The 21,075-nt window shown below is 46.3% G+C and overlaps 1 protein-coding gene across 1 annotated transcript in view; it reads left to right on the top strand.

Annotated features, from left to right (window-relative positions):
* The window catches only part of LOC119385494 (tubulin monoglutamylase TTLL4), a gene marked incomplete at its 3' end in the record, with an annotated part of 106,370 nt that overhangs the window by 53,241 nt on the left and 32,054 nt on the right, over positions 1 to 21,075 (top strand). Inside the window, 4 exon segments of the mRNA XM_049414006.1 lie at positions 796 to 878; positions 9,738 to 9,866; positions 18,354 to 18,473; positions 18,712 to 18,810. Coding sequence (XP_049269963.1) covers positions 796 to 878; positions 9,738 to 9,866; positions 18,354 to 18,473; positions 18,712 to 18,810 — 431 coding nt within the window.

The following is a 21,075-nucleotide window of genomic DNA, read 5'->3' as shown; positions in this document are numbered from 1 at the left end:
TATGCGAGGGATTATTGGTCAGCTGCCAGCTCGTAACAAGATCACGTGCCACGTGATGCCAGCAGACAAAAGAAGAGTGTTCCACACTCGCCGTCATGGCTTCGAGCGGCGCTAACACTCCCAGGTTTAAATGCATTAATACACTCAATCCTCATTATAACAAAGTCGCATCTGACACGAAAATAAGCTCGTTATATCCAAAAATTCGTTGTAAACATATATTTGCAGCACTGTATCTATTACAAGACTATTCATCATTTACTTCGTTATAACTGATAATTCATTATATCCATGTTCATTATATTGAGGTTTAAGTGTATACACGTTAAAGTGTACGGTAGGAGGACCGCCGCCATAGCTCAGCTAGTAGATCATCGGACATTTTGTTCGAAGTATGCAGGTTTGGTCTCTGCCGGCGGCAAGTCGTCTTTTCGTCCACTTTAATTTATTCACATTTATATCATAATTACCACAAATAACGTCCCCTATACTTTTCTGGCTTGATTGCCTGTTGGTTGTCATCAGTGCCAAAATTTGGTCTCACTGCATTCGCTCCTGCCTTACTATCTGTACAGAAACTTTAGAAATTAGCTCTTCTGGACTCTGAAAGGATTGGATAATTTCCCAGTCAAAGCAGCTGGAACTAACAGGTGCGTTTACAACAAATGAATGCTTCCCTTCTGTGAGTGCACTGCTGCATAGAGTTTCACGTAGCAGACGCTTCAATGATGAGGGCATCCTGGATGAAAGTGAGGTCCTTCCTCTTGACAATGTCTTCCGTGTTCTTGTGTGCAGCCTGCGTCGGCAAGGGGTGCAGGTGTGCACGTGGTCCATCGCTGGGACCAGATACCCAAGAAGCAGCCACTGGTGGTCCAGAGGTCAGTAGAGTCTCAATATTTGTGTGGCTGTATTGACCTGTGCCATAGTGATGGCTAGAATATGCAGAATTAGTACCACTCTCATGATATTTTTGTTATTTTATATATTTGATACCCGCAGGCCATGCGTCATTGCAGGGGGAAGTGACTGCGGAAGAATAAGAGTAAAAAGAATCTGTACAGTGAGTTGTGGTAATAACATAATGATAGTTACGACATTTGGGGGAAGCTGGCTGCAATCCTGGGCAGTGCTAGGGTGCGAGGAACTGAAGGAGAGTCTTTGTTTACTGTTACTCGATTCCTACCATATTTTGGTAACTGACTCGGTTAGAAATGTGCACTAGCTGAAGTTTGAGGTCTTTGTGAAGTGCGTTATGATGGGAAATTCTAAAGCAAAGCTTTCTTTGTGAATTCGGCTGGGCTTACCCAACTCTACTGCTCGTGCACTGCTCTTTTTGATGAAAATGCCGTTCTTGAAAATATCGAATTATGTGTCTAGTGGAAGGATTCAGTCAGTGCTTCAGCACAGCAGTTTGATTACTCTAACCATTAGAACCCTGGGTACATACCGTATATACTCGTGTAAGGGCCGCACTTTTTTTTTCGAAATTTTTGCTTGGTGCGGCCCTTACACGAATCAGGCCGATGACAGCTCACCAAAGGTCTGTACTGTTTCCGCGACAGTAGCACAGTGTAAGAGAGTCGCAAATGACATTCCAGGAATGTTTTTATTCCGATTCCCTTTCGCTATCGCTGTCCTCATTCTCGGAAGAGCTCGCCTCGGCGTCGGCGTCCTCCCAGAGACATTCATCCTCAGCGCCGCTCATGCAGTTTGAAATTCCAGTCACCTTGAAGCTTTTCGCGACTGTTTCAAATGACACGGCACGCCACGCACTCAAAATCCACGCACACACTTGTTGTAGCGATGCCCGCTTCAGCCGTCCTGTAGGGGTCTTCTCATGATGGCCTCCAGCCATCCATTCCGAGTAGCATCGGCGAAATTCCGATTTAAACGAACGATTAACGCAGACGTCGAGCGGCTGCAGCACACTCGTCAGTCCTCCAGGAATAGTGGCCAAGTCCGTACGAGTCGTGTCGAGTCGGTTCTTCACGCGGTCCGTCAAGCGGCCCCTGAAACTGTCCAGAACAAGGAGGGCTTTCCGTTGTAACAGGCCTCCAGGTCTGTTTGCCCAGACGGTCTTTATCCAATCTACGACGAGTTCCTCGGACATCCAACCCTTTTCCTGGGCACGTACGATGATTCCCTGAGGGAACTTCTCTTTAGGGAGAGTCTTTCGCTTTAGGGAGAGTCTTTCGTACGGCGGAAGTTTTCTGCCGTCTGCCGTGATGAACAGCATCACAGTGCATCTTTGACGTTCTGCACCGGTCGTGCGCACAGACACACTTTTCGCACCTTTTAAATCCACTGTGGTGCTTTCTGGTGCATCGAACCACACAGGAGTCTGGTCCGCATTCCCAGTTTGGGAGAGGTCGTACTCATGCTCCCTCCTGAGACCATTTGCAAAGCGATGGAACTTAATCACATGGCTTTCGTACTCGCTTGGAAGCCTTTGACAAAGCGTTGTTCGGCGGCGGATGGAGAGCTGGTTACGGTTCATAAACCGCGTAGCCCACCCCCAACTTGCCTTGAATTGTGCCTGGGGTATTTCCATGTGGCGAGCGATGGCCAGGGCTTTCACGCGGATCATGTCAGTTGAGACGGCGTAGCCGTCCCTTCGAGTGTCGATGACATATTTGACAAGTTCGCCTTCGAGTTCCGGGTACTTGCACTTCTTTCCGCGAAATGCCTTTCGGCTCCTGTTGGTAGCGGCGAGGGCATCTTTCTGTTTCATCCAGTAACGCACGCTCTTCTCATCGACGTCAAATTTGCGTCCAGCTTCTCGCTTGCCGTGCTCCTCGGCATATTCAATCACTTGCAGTTTAAAGGCTGCAGTGAAAGATCCCAAGTGCCGGCCCATCGTCCCTCACCTGCGATGGCTCAAACAGGGCTCACTACTACAGACAAAGTGACACCGACAACACCGATCTGAAGAAACACTGGCAAGCTACCCACACGATGCCAACGATGCGCCACACAAAGCAATAATGGCGCCGTCGAGGTCGGGAGGTCGGCAGAAGCGGAAAAGCTGGCAGCGCCATCTAGCTGCAATTTAACTAACTACACTTTTCTGGCGGGACTTTTTGAATTTTTTTTTTGAAATTCCCCCTCCAAAGTAGGGGTGCGGCCCTTACACGAGGGCGGCCCTTACACGAGTATATACGGTATGTAGCATGTCGTCTATTCAGGCCACGATTGCATGTGTGTTGTCGTGCCAGTGCTAACTAAGCTATTTGAGATGATAGCCATGTACAGTAGAACCCCACTGTTACGTTCCTCAATGTTGCGTTTTCCTGGCTGTTACGTCGTTTTCCACTGGTCCCGGCATAACTCCCATAGAATACAATGTATTGGGAACCCCGCTGTTACGTCGTAACTGTTGGACCGTTCCCGTATGATACGTCACGAAGTGCGCTCGGAGCCGACCGAGTGACTACCGAAGAGAGCGGCCATGATGCATTTTCACGCAGCTTGGCCTGGTTTGTCCTTAACGTTAGCCGCATGAGAGGCGCAAGCAACAGGATCTTTCGATTGATGCAAACAAAAGCATCGCCTTCGAGATTCGTATTGCATCTATGACGTAATTGCTCGCGAAAGCAAAGCCTTCGAGATTGGCTTTTACTATTGACAAAAGCATGGCCTTTGAGATTTGTATTGCACAAACATGGCGTCTATGACGTAATTGCTCGCGAAAGCAAGGCCTTCGAGATTGGCATTTACTTCTGCCATCGCGTTGGCGTAGACTCATCATCATTGTTATTTGTCGGAGGACGGGAGCTCGCATGGTCGTGCGCGCGGTTCGCGGTCGGACTCGCCGCGCTGGTCGTGATTGCGTGTGCTTAGTTCTTTCATGCCTACAGTTGTTGGTGTTAAAAAAATTACATACGTTGATTACATTTCTGTTGGTGAGGCCGTCCCTAGCTCCGCATTTCTATCCGTCGACTAGATCGTGGCTGAGCGTGCCAATTTTCGTGCTACTCGTAAGCATTGAAATAAAATTCTGTACCACTAAATATTTTGTCGTTTTTCCTGTTTTTCGGCTCTTGCGTTTCCCGTCTCTTACGTTTATTTCCTATGGTCCCTTCAAAAACGTATCAGCAGGGTTCTACTGTATGTTGCGTAGGACATGTGCGAGAACACCCGTGCATGACACTTTCCTTTTACAGTCGTGCAGATAAAATGGACTAAATATTAACCAGACTTACCGCAGTCATTGTCCTTGTGGCAATGAAAGGAAAACACCTCTGCATTTTTTCAGGATGTGTAGTGTAGACTAAGAGAATCACCAGCTAGGCTTACGATAGAAATTACTGTATGCGTTTGTTGCCAAAATTTGCTGTATGCCTCTAATTGTGCCATGCCTCGTGTCAACAAGGTTGAACGCGTTTTGTCTTCAGATTCAGCATGTTTTAATGTTGTATAAAACTTTCATTTGCTCTGCGTGGTTCACTGTAGTGACTGGAAGTTTTATTTCTCATTCACATTTTTTAGCACCCTTCACTACATTGTTCTTGTCATACAGTTGAACCCCTTTATAAGAGACACACCGAGGAGCCGTTTATGTCCTTTATATGAGGGGTCTTGTATAAGCAGGGTACCGCATTCTCATTTTCTGATGGACCCCTCTTTCTATGTAAGCTTATTGGTGTCTCATAATACCTAATTGTCTGTTTCATCAGGGCCCCTTATAAAGGTGTTCAACTACAATTTCTTATTTTGTCTAGCTCGCCTCTGGAAGCTTCAGTTACACTGAACTTCCACAGTGTGTGAGATCTACATGCATTATTATAGTATTGTGTAATGAATAACAGTGGAGGGGAATTGTACAAGCAGGCCAGGGGCGTAGCCAAGGGGGGGGTTGGGGGGGTTCAACCCCCCCCCCCCCCGAAATTTTTCAATTTTGCTTGCGCATATATACACGCACACATACAAACGCACGCACGAACATACATAAAGTATGATTGAACCCCCCCCGAAAAAAATTTCTGGCTACGCCCCTGAAGCAGGCCTTTTCTATATTATGGTATGTTTACTCGTATGTAATGCGGCAGTATTTGTAATTCAAAATGAAGCTTTGCTTTCAAGTGAAATAAAGAATATGCGGCATTGACGGTAATGCAAGATAAGTGAAAAAGAAATTGTACTTTTATTCAAAGAATCGTGATTTGGAATTTGGTTATAGTCGTTTGAAAAACAACTTTCCTCGGGTGGTGTGCTGTGGCGATTTAACCTTTTCCATACCGTAAAAAAAAAAGAAGATTGTACCAGATTTACTGGAAATTTTTTTCACTCAATTTGTAGAGCTTTTTTTTCCAAATAAAGCGGTGCCATTCTTTCAATTCAATAGGGTTCCTTTATTTCACTAATTGCTTTAAAAAAAAAAAGATAACTTGAAGATGGCTTCACCACATGGCAATACAGTGAAAGATGGCAATAAAATGAAAGCTGAGACACAAATGGCACAACATGGACAAGTATGGCCATCTAGCATGAAGAAACACAACTGTGACGTCATCGGTCATTTTGGTACAAAATCACATGACGACTATACTTGTCCACGGGAGGGAAAGGGTTAACTAGTAGTTTTCACTTCTGTGAAATTTTGCGTGACCCACAGGGCCGGATTAAATGTGCGGAGGGCCCGGTTCAAAAAAATAAGGGGGGCCCCTCCCCCCTCGCCCCGCCCCCTTTCTTTCCCACTTTGTCATCTTGTCATGCTTGAGACTTGACGCTTTTTAGATTTAGCTGCAAAGAACACAAGCCATATTTATTCTAAGCCTCTCCGGAGTGTGTAATATCACCTGGGCGTTTTCTTTCTTGCGGAGCACGTGGAGAGATTGTCATCGTAATAATCAACTATATCAGGAGACGAATACACATCGACAGCATTAAGATTTGTTTGGTTCCTTGGATCATACTGAAAGAAGACTAAACTCTGCGAGAAGTTCAGACGAAAAGAAGGAATGCATATCACTTAGAAGTCCAGTCCAAGCGCCGTGTGTTTCTTCCATTCGTCTTAACCTATAGCGTTATTTACCCTTATTTCAAGAGAGGACATCTCCCTTCAAAAATCAGGGAGCGCCTTTGTGAAAATTAGCTTCCTCTATCTGCTTCAGCTTCACTGATTCGGTAGCGCACGCTTTGGTTGCCTGCGTGCGAGCACTGCCGAAGTTGACAGGTGGGCCTTTTTCAGAAACTGTTCGCACGTACTGACGTAAATACGCTACCAATCGTCTAGCTACTTTTGATTTCATACAACAACACACATTTAAGCTCTTCTAAGGCAGCATTTCAATATAGTGCTATTATGCATATTGTATATGCCTACTGATCACAACAAGTAATACAGATGGTTTAAAATTAAAATATCTTCAATATGGGAAGGGGGTGGGCCAAATCTTTCGGAAAAGGTGGCGCCTATAAAAAATGAGATCCGTGTAGAACTTTCACAAAAACGTTTTTAATAAGACTCGAAAAACGACCACACATATTATTTTCATTTATGCACAAATCGGTCGCTTTTAAACATGTAATAGTGTTAAATTTTTGCCGGCAATATTCACTTTCATAGGGCTATAGGAGAAGGAAACGCATTCATTGCACACATCTTTTCTGCGGTTAAACTGCGGAATATCTTGATATTTTTACGAAATATTTCTTCTTAAACACAGTGCATAAAATTGGTGAACTATTTCGCAGAAATGCAACCTTGAAATGGGGCGTGTATACCTATTAACATGTTCTCTGTTTTCATTATTCTTTTAAGTAGAGAAAGAAGGTATGTACGTTTCTACAAGCGTTTTCGTGTCTTTTGCTGAGACAGTTTGTTGATCAGCTCTTCAACATTTACCCTCCTAAGAACCTCCGTCTCTACGCTCAGCAGTGACAAATCACTGAGGCGGCTGTCGGTCATCGTTGATCGAAGCCTGTTTTTGATCAATTTCAGTTTGCTGAATGATCGTTCACCAGTGCAATTTGTGACCATTAAGCAAAAAAAAAAATTCTAAGAACCACATGGACATCAGGGAAAGAACCTTCAAGCTTTTCACGAATTAGAAGTTCAAAAGTGTTAAAAGAAGTTCAAAAGTGATGGTCACTTGAAGACCCCCACCACAACGCTCAAGCAATTGCGGTGAGGGTCTGCTGGCGGCCAGATAGTGGATATATGTTGTAGATATTTCCTGCGCACAACCTTTACCAAGTGATGGTCTCTTAAGTTTCCCTATATAACCACCAAGCAGGAATTAAGACAGAACGGCAATGCCAGAAGCGAAGAATCGAACCATTACTCCTTCGGAGTCCTGGCATAATCAGGAAGTTCCGTACCATACAAATATTTCATGGTACGTTGTTTACACTATAATGAAAGCATACTACAGTCGATCCCGGATATATCGAACTCGAAGGGGATCGCGAAATAGTTCGATATATCGATAATTCGAAATACGAAATATGCGTATTTAAGGCTTTAATTAAAGCACTGCAGGCCTCGACACAGTTTTTTGAAATCGTAAAAAGCGCGAACATGACGATTCGCTCACTTATGCTAAAGAACAAGGCGAGAACTTCTTTTGCAAGTTAGCGCACTTTATTTCGCATGAAAAAAGTCCGTCAACTTGTCTTGCTTCTTGCGCGCCGTGAATTCATCAAGTCATCGTCAATATTATATAAGCACCTTCCGCCACAACAGCAGTGATCGACGCTGAACGCGGATGCGAGCTCTGTCAGCGGCGGCTGGCATCTTCAAACCGCACGGGTCCATTTCCGCAGCACCGGCAACGTCAGCTATGATCTCGGCATCGATGCAGTCAGAAACAGCTACGTCGTTATCTGCACCGATGAAGTCACTCGCTGTGCTCCCGTCCGATACGGCGCCCGGAAACGCTAAGTCGCAAAATTCACTGACGCACCGTACGCCGTAGTCGGCGGTCATGACGCGCCCGAAGTCGTCACCTGGTACCAAGGCCCGTAAGGAAACATTGCACGGCGGTGCTTTACTTGACGTCGTTTCAAGTACCCGTCATCATTTTTATTGCTACGAGCGGGACAATGTTTAGTTTGACTTCCGAATGACGATTTATCAAGAACAAAGCGCGAAGTACACACAGTACACATTCTGCAAGAGCCAACGCTGCACCGCTGCACGAAGCAACGTTTATAGTACCCGTTGGCACGAAGAAACATCTCTCCACCGTCGACATGTTAGCGATACCGATGGCACTTGTGCCTTTGCAGAAGGCAGCCGCTACTTTCGCGAGAAAGCCGAAAAAAAGCATAGCCTCTGAGATTAGCGTTTTAAAACCGAAAACACTAAAAATACGTCACGAGGTTGCGGATCTCAAAGGCCATGCTTTGCGGGCCCGCATGCCATCGTGCGCGAAGAGACAAGGAAGGGAATGCAAACATTACAACAAGGCTGCGAAGTCGCTTCGAATTCTCATTTTGGTGCCCTCGGGAATCAGCCTCTTTGAAAAACACTAGCCCATGCGTTAAAACCTGCGGACCGCGCGTCAAATATACCGGTGAACTGACAAGCGTTGCGCAACGAACTAGAGCAACGCACTTTCGTCACCTGCGCGCGACGAGGGATTGGAACTTATAAGAACGCGGCCGAAAAATGATCAATAGTTGTTAGGAAAAATGCACTTTCTGGGCTTCGGCGCGGGGCAGCGTTCGATATAGCGGATGTTTCGCTGTGTGGGAGTTTGATATAGGTGTGCACCAGCCTTATACTTTTAATGGGAAATTCAAGGGGATTTCTCAACTGTTCGATATAGCCAATAATTCGATATATCCGAGTTCAATATACCCGGGATCGACTGTACAGCATACCTATGCGTCAGCTTCATACCGGTTATTTTCATTCAGCGCATTAAACGATATTTCAAACAGAAACCACTCTCTATGCTCCTTCGCATTGCGTGTTGGACCGTAGCTGCTAAAATCCTCGTCAGGCTGCTCTATGTGTCCATCCGCTGGATCAGCTCCTTCCCTCTACACGATGCATGGTCTTGGGCGAGTAAAAGGTTTTTACCACAGACTGCAGAACTGTGAGCTGACTTCAAGATTATGCACGTTATGCAACGAACAACCTCTTAGAAGCATGTATATTTATTATTGAAATAGACAATCTGTTTCTATCAGGGGAATCCAGCAGGAGGGTTCAACTTCTACGAACAAAACAACGAAGTCGGCCATTTTTTCTGGCCCTTGGGGGGCCCCCTAAAACCGGAGGGTTCGGTTCATTTGAACCCTTTGAACCCTGGATAATCCGCCCCTGGTGACCCAGCACCGAATGCATCCGTGACTGTTTTTCTGGTGCAGTGTAAAGCTCTCTATTTTGCACAATGCCAAGAGTGCTGTTGGCTGTATGCTTTGATGGTTCAGTATCGAGATGGGTCAAGTCTTGCAAAAGTGATACTGCGTTCAAAACTTATTGCCCGAGAATGAAGAGTGGCTCTTCTTAGGTGTAAACGGACAGTCCATTTGAGCATGGAGCAGCTTTGCATGGCTGCGGGAGTTAGTAACAGTGGAGCATCATACCTGCGAAAACTAAATGATTTATTTTCAGAGGAAGACAAAAGAGCACAATCAATGCAAACGGTAAATCGTACATGTACTGCAGTGCACTGCACTGTTCTGATGTACATGTGTTTGCCTTGTTTTCCTTGTTTTAGTTTAGTTGCTCTTTTTTCGTCTCCTTTGTTAGCAAGGGTGCGATACTCGTTCTCTTTTCTCAGGTATGTGCGGACTCCGTACCTCATCAATGGGACCAAGTTTGACCTCCGCCTGTATGCGCTAGTGACCAGCTTTGACCCCCTCAAGATATACCTGTTCCCTGACGGCCTGGTTCGATTTGCTTCCATCAAGTGAGTGACATACGGTTACGCAGAAGTGTTACATCAGTTAGAGTAAGTTAACCAAAGGCTTTGCTTTGAAGTGACACTGTACAAAGGCTCGTGTTGTGACAGAGATGGTTTGTATTCTTTAGAACTCTAAGGACAAAACTTTGTACTCATTATTGTTTGAGGCTCCTTTGATAAAATGAAAGGTCATTGGAAGGCAACACTTCTCGTTTCTTTAATTTTCATATTACTGTTATTACGTGTAAGCCATGCACAATCTGAAAAATCTTGTGCCCACTTCTGCCATTCGTGGCATTTGAGAGGTTACGTGGCAGTTGAAATCCTCGTTGTCTAAAGTTATGTGTGCAATCCTATAAGGAAAAAAATGCTCAACAATCAACAATGTTGCTCGATTAGAATGTATTTTTTAAATTGAAGTTATTCTACTTTTTCATAAAATTCGCTCTTGTTAAAAAATGTTAACGCAGCTGTCTCTTTTAGCAGAGTACAGTCGCACCTCATTAATACGTACCCGCTTTAAGGGGGGAGGCTACCTTCGGATACCAACTTTTTGTTTATTGAGATATCTTAATGAAATTTTCATGATAGACTCACAGCAAAAGCATTAGAAGAATTACAAAATTTCATGAAGTTATGTTCACTGGTTCTCAAGTTATGGCAGTATGACAGAATAATGCACATGGTTCTCTTATCCCAGGCCTGGAGAACTTTCAAAAGGTACTGGAACTGTGAAATTAACTGTGATGATTCCCAGATTGATACTTCAGGGGGTAACAGAGCCCTTTTTTTGAATTTCCTTGCTGAAAAGTTTTAGCAGACCATCAAATTTAGTGTCGGTGATTAGGATATTATCAATCAAATTTTGATTAACTATAATAAATAACAGACACAATATATTGAAAAAATGGGCTTGTCACCCCCTCAGAAATTCATTCAAGTACATAATAAAAAAGGACTTATGGAAATTCGATGAGTGGTTCCAGAGATATGGCTGGGATAAGCAGCCTCACTAGCCAAAAAAGTCATATTGAGAAAATGACGTTTGAAAGTTTTGAGCACATATGTAGTTCTAAAATGATCCTGCAGCATAACTGGAGGTGTCCTTTGGCACTCTCTTTCTTTGCCGCCTTTCCATCTTCTCTAGTGATCGATTCTTAGCCTTTTTCAAGCGCAGAGAATCTTTCTCGGCTGCCCGTTATATTGTAATGTGATTAGGCCATATGCTGTGGTGCTTTGCCAGCTTTCTTGTATTCGTGCTATCACTAAGTCTTTATTGCAATTGATCATTGAATAATTTTTATAGGATACTAAGAGTGGCTCTCATCATGACAGCCTATCCCTTCCTCCTAAATAACAGGCAATTACGGCCAAAACATTGGGGGAATAGAAATTCCTTAGCTGTTTATTCAAGACGCAAATTGGGCAGATGTAAATTCATCTCCCTGCTTCACTCAAGCTCACTTGTAAACCTCGACTGTGATGCGCTTCACAATTCACCCGGTTGCGGCGAACACGGTTATCTGCGAGGCTTTTATTATTATTTTTTTTTTTCAGATGATTCATGAGAGTTTGCGGCGATACCACGCACGGCTCCAAGCGCGCCTAAATTGCATCAACAGTGCTTTATTTCACCTCTAAGTGCTCGGCCGTGGAGTCCGGGAAATCTGCACCCGATGTTCTGGGTCGCGGCATTCGGTGACGATGCGCAATATCCCTAGGTGCGGCGACGAAAAATCGGCGCGCAACGTGTTTGGTCCGCATTTCGGGACGCCGACGCGCGGCCGCTGCGCGACGAGCTTGGCTGTGGGGTCCGCTGCCGATGCGTAAAATTACCATCCGCGTTTCCGAGGAGCCGGCGGGCGATGCGCTGCGTTGCTTACGAAGAAGCACACTGCCGCGGTTCCTCTAACGCGTTGTTCTTGCCCGCAAAGTTCGAGGTTTGTCTCGCACGCCGGCGCCGTGAGCGGAGTTAGGGCTAGCGACGACTCCGAGCAGTAGACGCGCCGGCCACGGTGCCCGATGTTTGTTTCAAAGTACGTAATGCGTGGTCGCGAGTACAAGGAGTCGTCCCGCGATTATCTTCGTCACTACGTACGAAGTGTTGATAGCAGAACCTCCAACCGCTATTCCGACGAGTCAACTAAAGGGTCGGACCGAGACGCGCGCTTACGACGTTCGCTACGAGCGCGGCGTGCCATCGTAATCTGATCGGGCTTCCGCTTGCAGCTCCTAACTATAACGTAGGTTCTACGTGATCGTCGACTTCGAGCCGTGAACACATAACGAGTGCGAACGCGTCATAAAGACCGCGACTTTCGACAGCCGTGACCTCGCGAAGCGCAAGCAGCAGCCGACGATCCCCCGAAGTTCGCATCGGACCAATGGCGAGGCGCGCTGGGGCAACATAGCGGGCGCGGCCAATCGGAGGCCTCGAAAGAACCTTGGGACATTTGCTTTTTGTGCGCTTGTTTTCGAAGGGAAGAGCCAGCTGAGGCGGGGAATTCGAAGACGAAGAAATGCTCGTTCCGACGAGACCAAAATATCGGCGAACGGTGGCGCCGTTGCGGAGCTATTATTTTTTGAAAATCAGTGTTTTTTTGCGATTTCCGCAATAACTTTCGCCACCGTGGCAGCCGTGACAAATTTTTTAAAGCACTTCTACGTGGTTTTTGGTGAAGATATTTTGGAATCTGATAGAAAAGGGTCTACAGAAACTGAAAATGCGATTTTCAAAAAAACCGATTTTATGCCATTTTTCGTGATACGAAAGGCGCGTCCCCCCTTAAACGTACCAACAGTTAAAACGTTGTTGTGGCAAATCCCTGACCGAGTCGTGTAGAGCCTAATGCATTCGCTGACTGCTTAATTAAGCAGTACTGGTTCGTCCTATGCCTGCCGGTTAGTGCGTACCCTGCGTACCGCGATAACCTTTTTTTGCCATAAAAGCTAACTCCGCTGCTGAATTTGCCGACTCCAAAATGCGCCTCAAAAGGTCTGCCATCTTTTCTAGTATTGCCAGAGATCGGCCGATCAAGGATTCCGACTTCCACCCAATTGCGGCGAAGCCTTTGTGGATAAGCATTGGGAAATAATGTAGGCGAGATGATGGCCACCCACGAAATGCCGCCAGTATGACTTATCACCGACAACCCTATTCAGCCAGGCCCGTAGCCAGGAATTTTTTTCGGGAGGGGGGGGGTGCACTTGCAGGAAGACCTTCACTATTTAAGAAAAACACCTATTTTTATTTAGTTTTGGTAAAACACCCCCCCCCCTCCATCAAAATTTTCAGGGGGGGGGAGGAGACCTGAGCGTGCTGGGCCGCCAGTCGCTGCTGCCTTGTTGTGCGGGACCGCATTGAAGTGCATGCCGCTTTGCAGAAACAAAATCAGCTTGCGGTTGCTGAGCTGAGTGTCGCGGGCGCTGAGAAACCTCGCTGCATTGACACTGTCACACCAAGCGTGCACGTACGGCAAGCGTAGCGCTGTTGTAACCATGCTGCACACTTTTATTCGGCTGCCACTCAAACGCACCTCCGTCCACTGCCAAGACCGCTAGAGAATTGCGGAGATGAGGAATGCACACCATTTGCAGGAAGCTCATTGTCGCTGCGATAACCCAACTAGCTAATCGCTGCATCTGTGCACGGTCTAGAGTGGAGTGGGTGCGAAGAACACTCTTCACGGCAAACACGTGCGTACAGTGCAGCAAGCAGCCCGGGAGTGATGGTGTGAGCCAAGTAGGCAATGCGCTGCACGCAACTAGCCAAGGACAATCTGCTCCACGTGGCTGTACCGTGTTTCAGTGAAACTGTGTCAGTTTTAGATGGAAAGTATCTCTTGCTCGGGGGTATGTAAGGTGGCGTGGTAATCCGCACACAGCATTGTCCACACTCACACTACGCATGCACGACTCTCCTTCTTCCCTCTCTCCAGCAGCTGCGCATTACTCTCTCCACTTTTCTGCCAGCACCTGCTTGCGCTTCTCCTGCGTTCTCGCTTCTGCTCTCACGGCTTATACGCTACTCTCCTCCTCTAGTCTCCTCTTCTTCAAATACAGTAAATGCTCGTTAATTCGGATTTCACGGGACCGGAAAAACTGTTCGAATTAACTGAATGCCGAATTATCGATAGTATCAAGAAAACAATAAATAAATGTTTATTACATCAATGCACTTTTGTTTTCTTGAGGAATATGTAAATACAGTAATTATTTTGCATAAGAGCAGTGCAAAAGCCGCAATTTTCGTCATTTGAGACTTCACAACATGAACACGGCTCAGGACCCCCCATGTCTTAATCTGAAACGTGCTAAGAGAATACATATCACGCGTTTGTGGGTGGCGACCATGCCTTTCTGAAAGCCCACGGCAGTTTTGGCTGTTCGTGAATGCAGTTTTCATTCCTTTGTGTCGCACATTTGCGACGTTTCGCGATCGGCGTGCTCCAAACATCGTCAGAATTAACCGGGTGGTGGCCAAATATGACCAAATTAACGAGCGTTTGACGCCATTAAACAATGTGTACGCTGGGCGGGACCTGTGAACACATTCGAATTATCCGATTTTTCGAATTAACGAGTGTCGAATTAACGAGCTTTTACTGTAGCAGAGCGCTGCGCGCGTTCAGTCCAGCGCTTGCCTCGGTTGGCTCCTCTGAAATGCGGGCTCGACATGCCGAAACTCTCTCCTGCGCAGCGCCGCAATGAGGGCCAGCGCTTGTGCGTCCCCTCCCCTTCTCTCTCCTCTCCTACGCTGCCTCTCTCTTGCGCGCCTGTCGACGTTCCCGGCACGCCCTGTGAGAATTAACGGCCAGGCTAGAGGGAAGACACGACGCGTGTAGTGTTCCTCTTCGCGTTCCACGATGCGAGGTCAGTAACATGCTCAGCGAACGCCAACGGAACGCGATTGTGCAAGTGCTCCGGCTTTGCATCGCCTCATGGTCCCCTTTAGCAGGAGATAGTGTAATTTTTTTTGCTTAGTGGCAGGTCGCAGTACATACGCGTACACACGTAACGCAGAAAGCGGATACTGTCCGTTCTTTCGCTATGTCAGTCGCTGCATATCCCGGACCCTGCAATAAGTTTCGAAATGTTCCTTGGCGTCGCCACCGCGCACTATCGGACGGTCGTGCGAGATAGCAAGAATCTTTTCTGCACTTTGACAAAAGGAAAGAAAAGGCACTGTGTGAATACTCGTGGCAATATTTTCTGTGGCACTGTATTTATTTCTTTGTTGGTGGCGACGGCGCACGTCACAAGATGCAAATTTGTACTTGCTGGTTAGCCCTTTCAGGCGCCGCCTATTTAGAACTGTTTGTATGTGCATAAGATTTACACAAGATTATTTCAAGGTACTCGATATTCTGTGGCAACAAAAATAATCTCAATACATTTGTACAGTGCAGACCACCTATAACGTAACCGCATATAGTACAGGACCGGTTATAATCGGTCTTTTTCGACTCCCGTTTACCCTCCCATAGAACCGCATGTATACGCATACCGCTTATTGTGCAGTCCCCCAAGATGAAATACCGTTTATAATGCGGTTGCGTGAAAATATTTCTGACAAATTAAGCAAGAAACAGTCTGTCGAATGGCGGCAGTTACAAACCCGATCCTACCCGAGTCCAGCTATCATGCATGTAATACACCCAGACTTATACACGACAGACAAGTGTAGACATTGTGACTCTAGGGCCACTTTAGAGCACATACTATGGGGATGTCCAGACATAATAAACAATAGCTGTGATGCAGCCTTAAACAGCGATAGCCTCCGCGCGCGCTGGGAGTCTGCGTTGCTCAGCTCGGACCTGGAGCAACAACTCTGGGCCGTCCAGCGAGCCGAGGAAGCCGCCAAGGGCCAGCAACCCTTGGCCGAAGCCTAGGCGGGATCCAGGCCCATCCCACCAATTCGCAGGGCAATCAATAAAGTTAATTCATCATCATCAAACGCGGTAGCGAGTGCAGTTCTCAAAGGAGGTACGCCGCTGGGGAGGGAGCGACGAGGTCGTTACGAAGGGCGAGGGCACGCAGAGTGAACGAACGAGGGGCGGAGGGAAGAAAAAGACCGCGGCAGCGCTGTGCAGGCTTGCCGAGCGGGGAAGCATGGTGGTTACCTAGGCGACGGAGTAGCCTTTGCACCGGCGGCGGCAAGGCTCCGCGGCCGCTTGCTGGCAGCGCGTTCTGCGTGGAACGTACGATCGCGTCCTCATCAAGTGCGCTTTAAAGTAAGTTTCCTGTCGGGAAAAGCGTCGTCGTTATCGCACGTGCTACAGATATCGTGTTTGCTACCTCGTCCGCAAATTGAAAAGTTTTGCGGCTTCATGACGCGAGCTTTCGCCTTTTCTGCCAGTGCGCGGACTTAAACGAGCTTGGCGGGCTTTTGTCGCCGTTGATCTGCCGGCCGCGAACACAAACTTCGTATCACGCGCGCTGTTCTTGGGTTAGTGCTTGAGTGCGATCTTTGCGACCTCTGATCTTCTTGTTGTCTTGGACAAACTTCCCGCGACCACATGCTGAACCGCAGGCTAGGCCTAATCAGCGTTGGTTGCTTTTCGGTAGCGGTCGCGGGCGATGAAAGGTGCGGTTTGGTGCGGAATCAATGAAACTCTTTGCGATGGCTGCACTTGAAGGGAAGGGAATCATATCGTTAATGAAAACAAGGGCATGGTTGGCACATGCAACTCTCGAATAGTGGTTCCGGATTCGATTGCAATGTCTTGGGCATCGCGTGCGCGCCCGTGAAATCGAACGATCGGTACCGCTCAGCACGTGAAATTTCGGTCGCGATTCGACATGGTTTCTGTGTAATGCGCATACCTTGAGGTGGCCTGAAATGTAGTCGGCGAATTTCCGCGATGGCACTTTGTTTTGTTTGCTTTTTTTCCCCGTGTTCATTTCGTTGGCAATGCGGGTCTTTGGCGGTTAATTTTTGAACATTCGGAGATTTAAGTGGTTGTAAGCGCCCCAAATCGCATATGTCGCAAGTGCAGACTTTGAAGAAGGTTGTTTTGGTTATAGTGCGGTACCGCTTATAGTGCGGATATTCGCGACTACGGCGACTTACGTTATAAGCGGTCTATACTGTATACTCATTTTATAGTAATTAGTATTAATTTAATTGTAATGAAATATCTATTTATTCTGAAGTCGTTTTTGCATAACTAGAATCAAATCTCAGGCTAGAAATATAGTGCATATTCGTTTTCAGGTATGCTCATTTTGAGCAAAGAAAAATTGTACTTTTGATGTGGCTCGCGAAAAGCGGCACATCGAACGACTCGGTGAACATGGTAGTGCCTTCAGCAAAGGGATCATTTGCAACAGTACACTGCAAAATGAAGTTTAATGAAGACACATTTATTAGGCAGGAGGTTCAGTTCATCCAAAGCACCAAGTATCTTGCTCTTACTTAGCCACTAGTTGATGCAACTAGCAAAAGCTAATGGTGTACACAATTGTGTAAAAAGTGTATCGAAGGGTTAATGCGTACTACTGTTTAGTACGTAGTTATGCCGCGTTCCTGGCAGGTACGTACAAACGAGGTTTTGCTGTATAACGTTGGGTGAGTTGGTGCATAGCTTAACAAAATATTTGTGGCGCAACTGAGAATGAGGAAGAAAAATGAGAGAAGACAGGATAGGGCACCCTATCCTGTCTTCTCTTGTTTTTCTACCTTGTTCTCAGCTGCGCCACAAATATTTCGTACAGCTGTCTGTGCTGCACTGGTGTTGTCAGCATCATGGCAGACCACAGCTCATGGTTTCATATCTTCACATGGAGATAGGGTGTGAGCGATACTCCTATGGTAGTAAGCTATCCATTTCTCTATGTGATAAAGAATTGACTTTTTTGGAGGTGCGGGTTTGTGCATGTGGTGACCACGCTTTTATTGCACTTTCTATGTTAATTCTGTTTCAACACATGCTTGCTTATTCTGTTTTTCCTTAGTCACTCTAAGTGCTGTACATAACTTTTGTTTCACAATAAAGCTAATTTGAAAGTTAGTGCCTATCATTGTCCCCTCTTATCTTTTGTCATGCTTCCGCACTATTATGAAAAAGATCATGCAGTATCACCTAGCCCGAACTGCTACCCTTCTTTGTTCTGGATGCTTTTGAAAACTATGCGGAGGGATCTCGCAGGGTGTCACAGGATGTATGCCTACAACCCGCCTTTTTCAAGATGTCCCTGCGCATGCGCCCTTCCCCTAGGGAAAAAAAGTCTCAAAACGTCTCTTCATCTCGGAGGCTTTGCTTCTGGCAATAACCGGTGTCCCGTCCCCTACCAAAGCCCTATCAAAACGGCAGAGGGCAGCACAGGAAAACGAAAGAGGTGGATTATATTGCCCTGCCCTGTCTGAAGCTCTTCGTACGAGTATATACACAGGTTGCAGAAAATGCATCGGTGCGAACTAGCCCAACACTTTGTTAGCTTTTTGAAGTTTTGCCCCTCGACTGATTATCACGAAACTTGCACCTGTAGGTACTCTCAGGAGTGTGAGGACTTGAGCGACCGGTACATGCACCTGACCAACTACAGCATCAACAAGAAGAGTGCTACATACACGGCCGGTGGGAGCGGGGACTGCCAGGGACACAAGTGGTACAGGATTTTTATTATTATATTTTTAGTAGTTATCCAGTTAGTCTTGGTTTGCTGGCATCTGATAAAATTGAGTGAAAGGCAGAGCATGTTTCAAAGTATGTGATAGGTGAAAGTTTTAGGTGTTTATTCCAACACACATTTGTGCCATTGAGCAAGCTGTTAAAAAAAGTCGAGTGATCCAGCACAGTGATGATGTTTTCAGGTTGCGTGCAACTCTCTTATGTCTCCCTTGCAGGTCCATCAAGGCCCTGCAGGGCTACCTAGAAGGGCTGGGCGTGGACTTTGCCAGCCTCTGGGAGCAGATGGTTGACATCGTAGTCAAGACGTTAGCTTGGTGAGCACTCACTAACAGCCTTGCTGCATGGCATGATGAAGTGAGCCAGTTCTAGGCATTTCTTTCCTCTGGTGCCGTGCACAGTGCACAAGCCAACAGCATGTGTGCAAATTGAGTATGTATATTATATAGGGGTGTGCGAATATTCGAAATTTCGAATATTTTTCGAATAGTGTTTGCTATTCGATTTGATTCGCACTGGAATTTTACTATTCAAACTATTCGAACTTCCCAAAAACAAATGCAGTCAATGCCCGATTGAAAGTGGCTCTTTCAGATGTTCAATATGCTTCACCTCATTACACTCTCGTATTGCGGCAAAGCTGCCTTTCACGCTCTGTTACGGTCAAACTTTGCCAAGAGACAACGTCTGATTGGAAGTGGTCCCTAGATTTTCAGTATGCTTCACCTCATCACACCCCGGTATTGCGGCAAAGCTGCCTTTCAAGCTCCGTTAAGGTCAAACTTTGCCAAGATACAGTCAACATCCAATTGGAAGTGGTCCCTAGATTTTCAGTATGCTTCACCTCATCACACCTCGGTATTGTGGCAAAGCTGCCTTTCACGCTCTGCTACGGTCGCAAATGTATTAACTCAAGAAAACGCTGGTTCTAACATGGAGAGGAAAGATGTGGCAGAGGTGGCGGCTCAATTAATGCTGTTTTGGACCTGAAATTTGGGCAGGAAGTTCGAAAAATCGGAAGCTGAAGCTTTTTAGCATCCAAAATTTCAGATGTTCTTATATATCGACGTCTACGAGGCATATTTGGAACCCCAGACTTGAAGGGAGCAGACCCTTGTCCGCCACATCAGTTGGGCTTCCACAGAAGTTGAAAGAGGAGGAGAGGCTGAGGAAATGGCATCTTTGCCTATCACGTGTAAGGTGTTGTCGGCAACACTTTGGTTGCACCAAATCATGTACATACCGTATAAACGGGGGTAAGGGCCGCACCCGTGTAAGGGCCGCACACCGTTTTTTTGAAGTGCATATTCTAAAAAAAAAAAAAATCCGCGTAAGGGCCGCACCCACACTTTCCTCAACCAATACGTATTCAAAATGCGCGCGCGCGTAAGCTTCTAGGCGTAGTCGATAGATGGCGCCTATATATATATTTTTAAATTTTATTCGTGTTAAGATGTTCGTGAAGTGGGCTAAAAAATTTAACTTTTTTATTAGTATTCACAGACCCGCCAACTAAAGGTTAAAGCAGGAATTTATCATTAGCTTTTCACATCTCTATATAAACACGCTATCGGCGCTATCCATATCGGCATTAGCATCACCAACTTTGGCATCTTTGGCATGGCGTTCGCGTTGTTCGGTTTGTGCAGTTCGGCCAGCTATTTGCTGTAGTTTTCTGCACTGTTCGATGATCTTCGTGCTAGCTTGTTTTCTACACGGCGTTCACATTTTGGCAAGATGGGCAAGTACCTGAATAGCTACACTGCTGGCTATAAGTTGAAGGTGATCGAGTATGCTCTCGAGCATGGGAAACGTGCCGCCGGCAGAAAATTCGACGTTTACGAGAAGTGTGTTCGACGTTGGTGTGCTCAAAAAGAAGCCTTGCGAAACACCTACAGCACTAAGCGCGCTTTCCGAGGAGAGCAGTGCAAGTTTCCCGATTTGGAAGAAGACTTGCTCCGCTATGTGACTGAAGTGCGGAATGATGGTCTTGCACTCACAACGAACATGCTGCGTGTGAAGGGACTAGCCTCGGCGACTGTACTTGGGTGGATCCTATCTGCGTGAAGCTCGGTGTCGACGGACATTGTGTCCCGAAGTTTTAAAGTCGCCGGGATATCTAACAGCTTGGATGGCACGGAAGATGACTGCTTGTGGAGTGACGGCGCTTCGCAGCACACCATCTCATCTTGGACTCCAAGTCTGAGGACTCGCCGAGTGACGACGATTGAGCACGTATGTCGTAAGAAATGTCGTATACTGCAATAAACGCCCTTCGTTCGCTAACTGGTGCGTTTTTACATTAAAAAAAAAAAAATGTCGCGTGTATGGGCCGCACCCTGAAAATTGGCCCTCATTTCTTGAAAAAAAAGTGCGGCCCTTACACGCGTTTATACGGTAAGTACACTTCTGCCTCTACATTGCGTCATTCTTGATAAGACAACTATGAAACACCACCCCGCCAGTGCTTCATCAACCTAGCGAAAAGAAACACTTTCATGTTGCTATCTCATAAGAATATGCTTAGGAATCCTCTCTAACTAGTTTTTTTGCAATTTGGCTTCGAAGTATTCTAGAAATAT

The sequence above is a fragment of the Rhipicephalus sanguineus genome, chromosome 3 (assembly GCF_013339695.2).
Source record: "Rhipicephalus sanguineus isolate Rsan-2018 chromosome 3, BIME_Rsan_1.4, whole genome shotgun sequence".
Classification (NCBI taxonomy): Eukaryota; Metazoa; Arthropoda; class Arachnida; order Ixodida; family Ixodidae; genus Rhipicephalus; species Rhipicephalus sanguineus.
The sequence above is the reverse complement of the archived record's forward strand: the minus strand, read 5'-3'. Positions and strand labels throughout refer to the sequence as shown.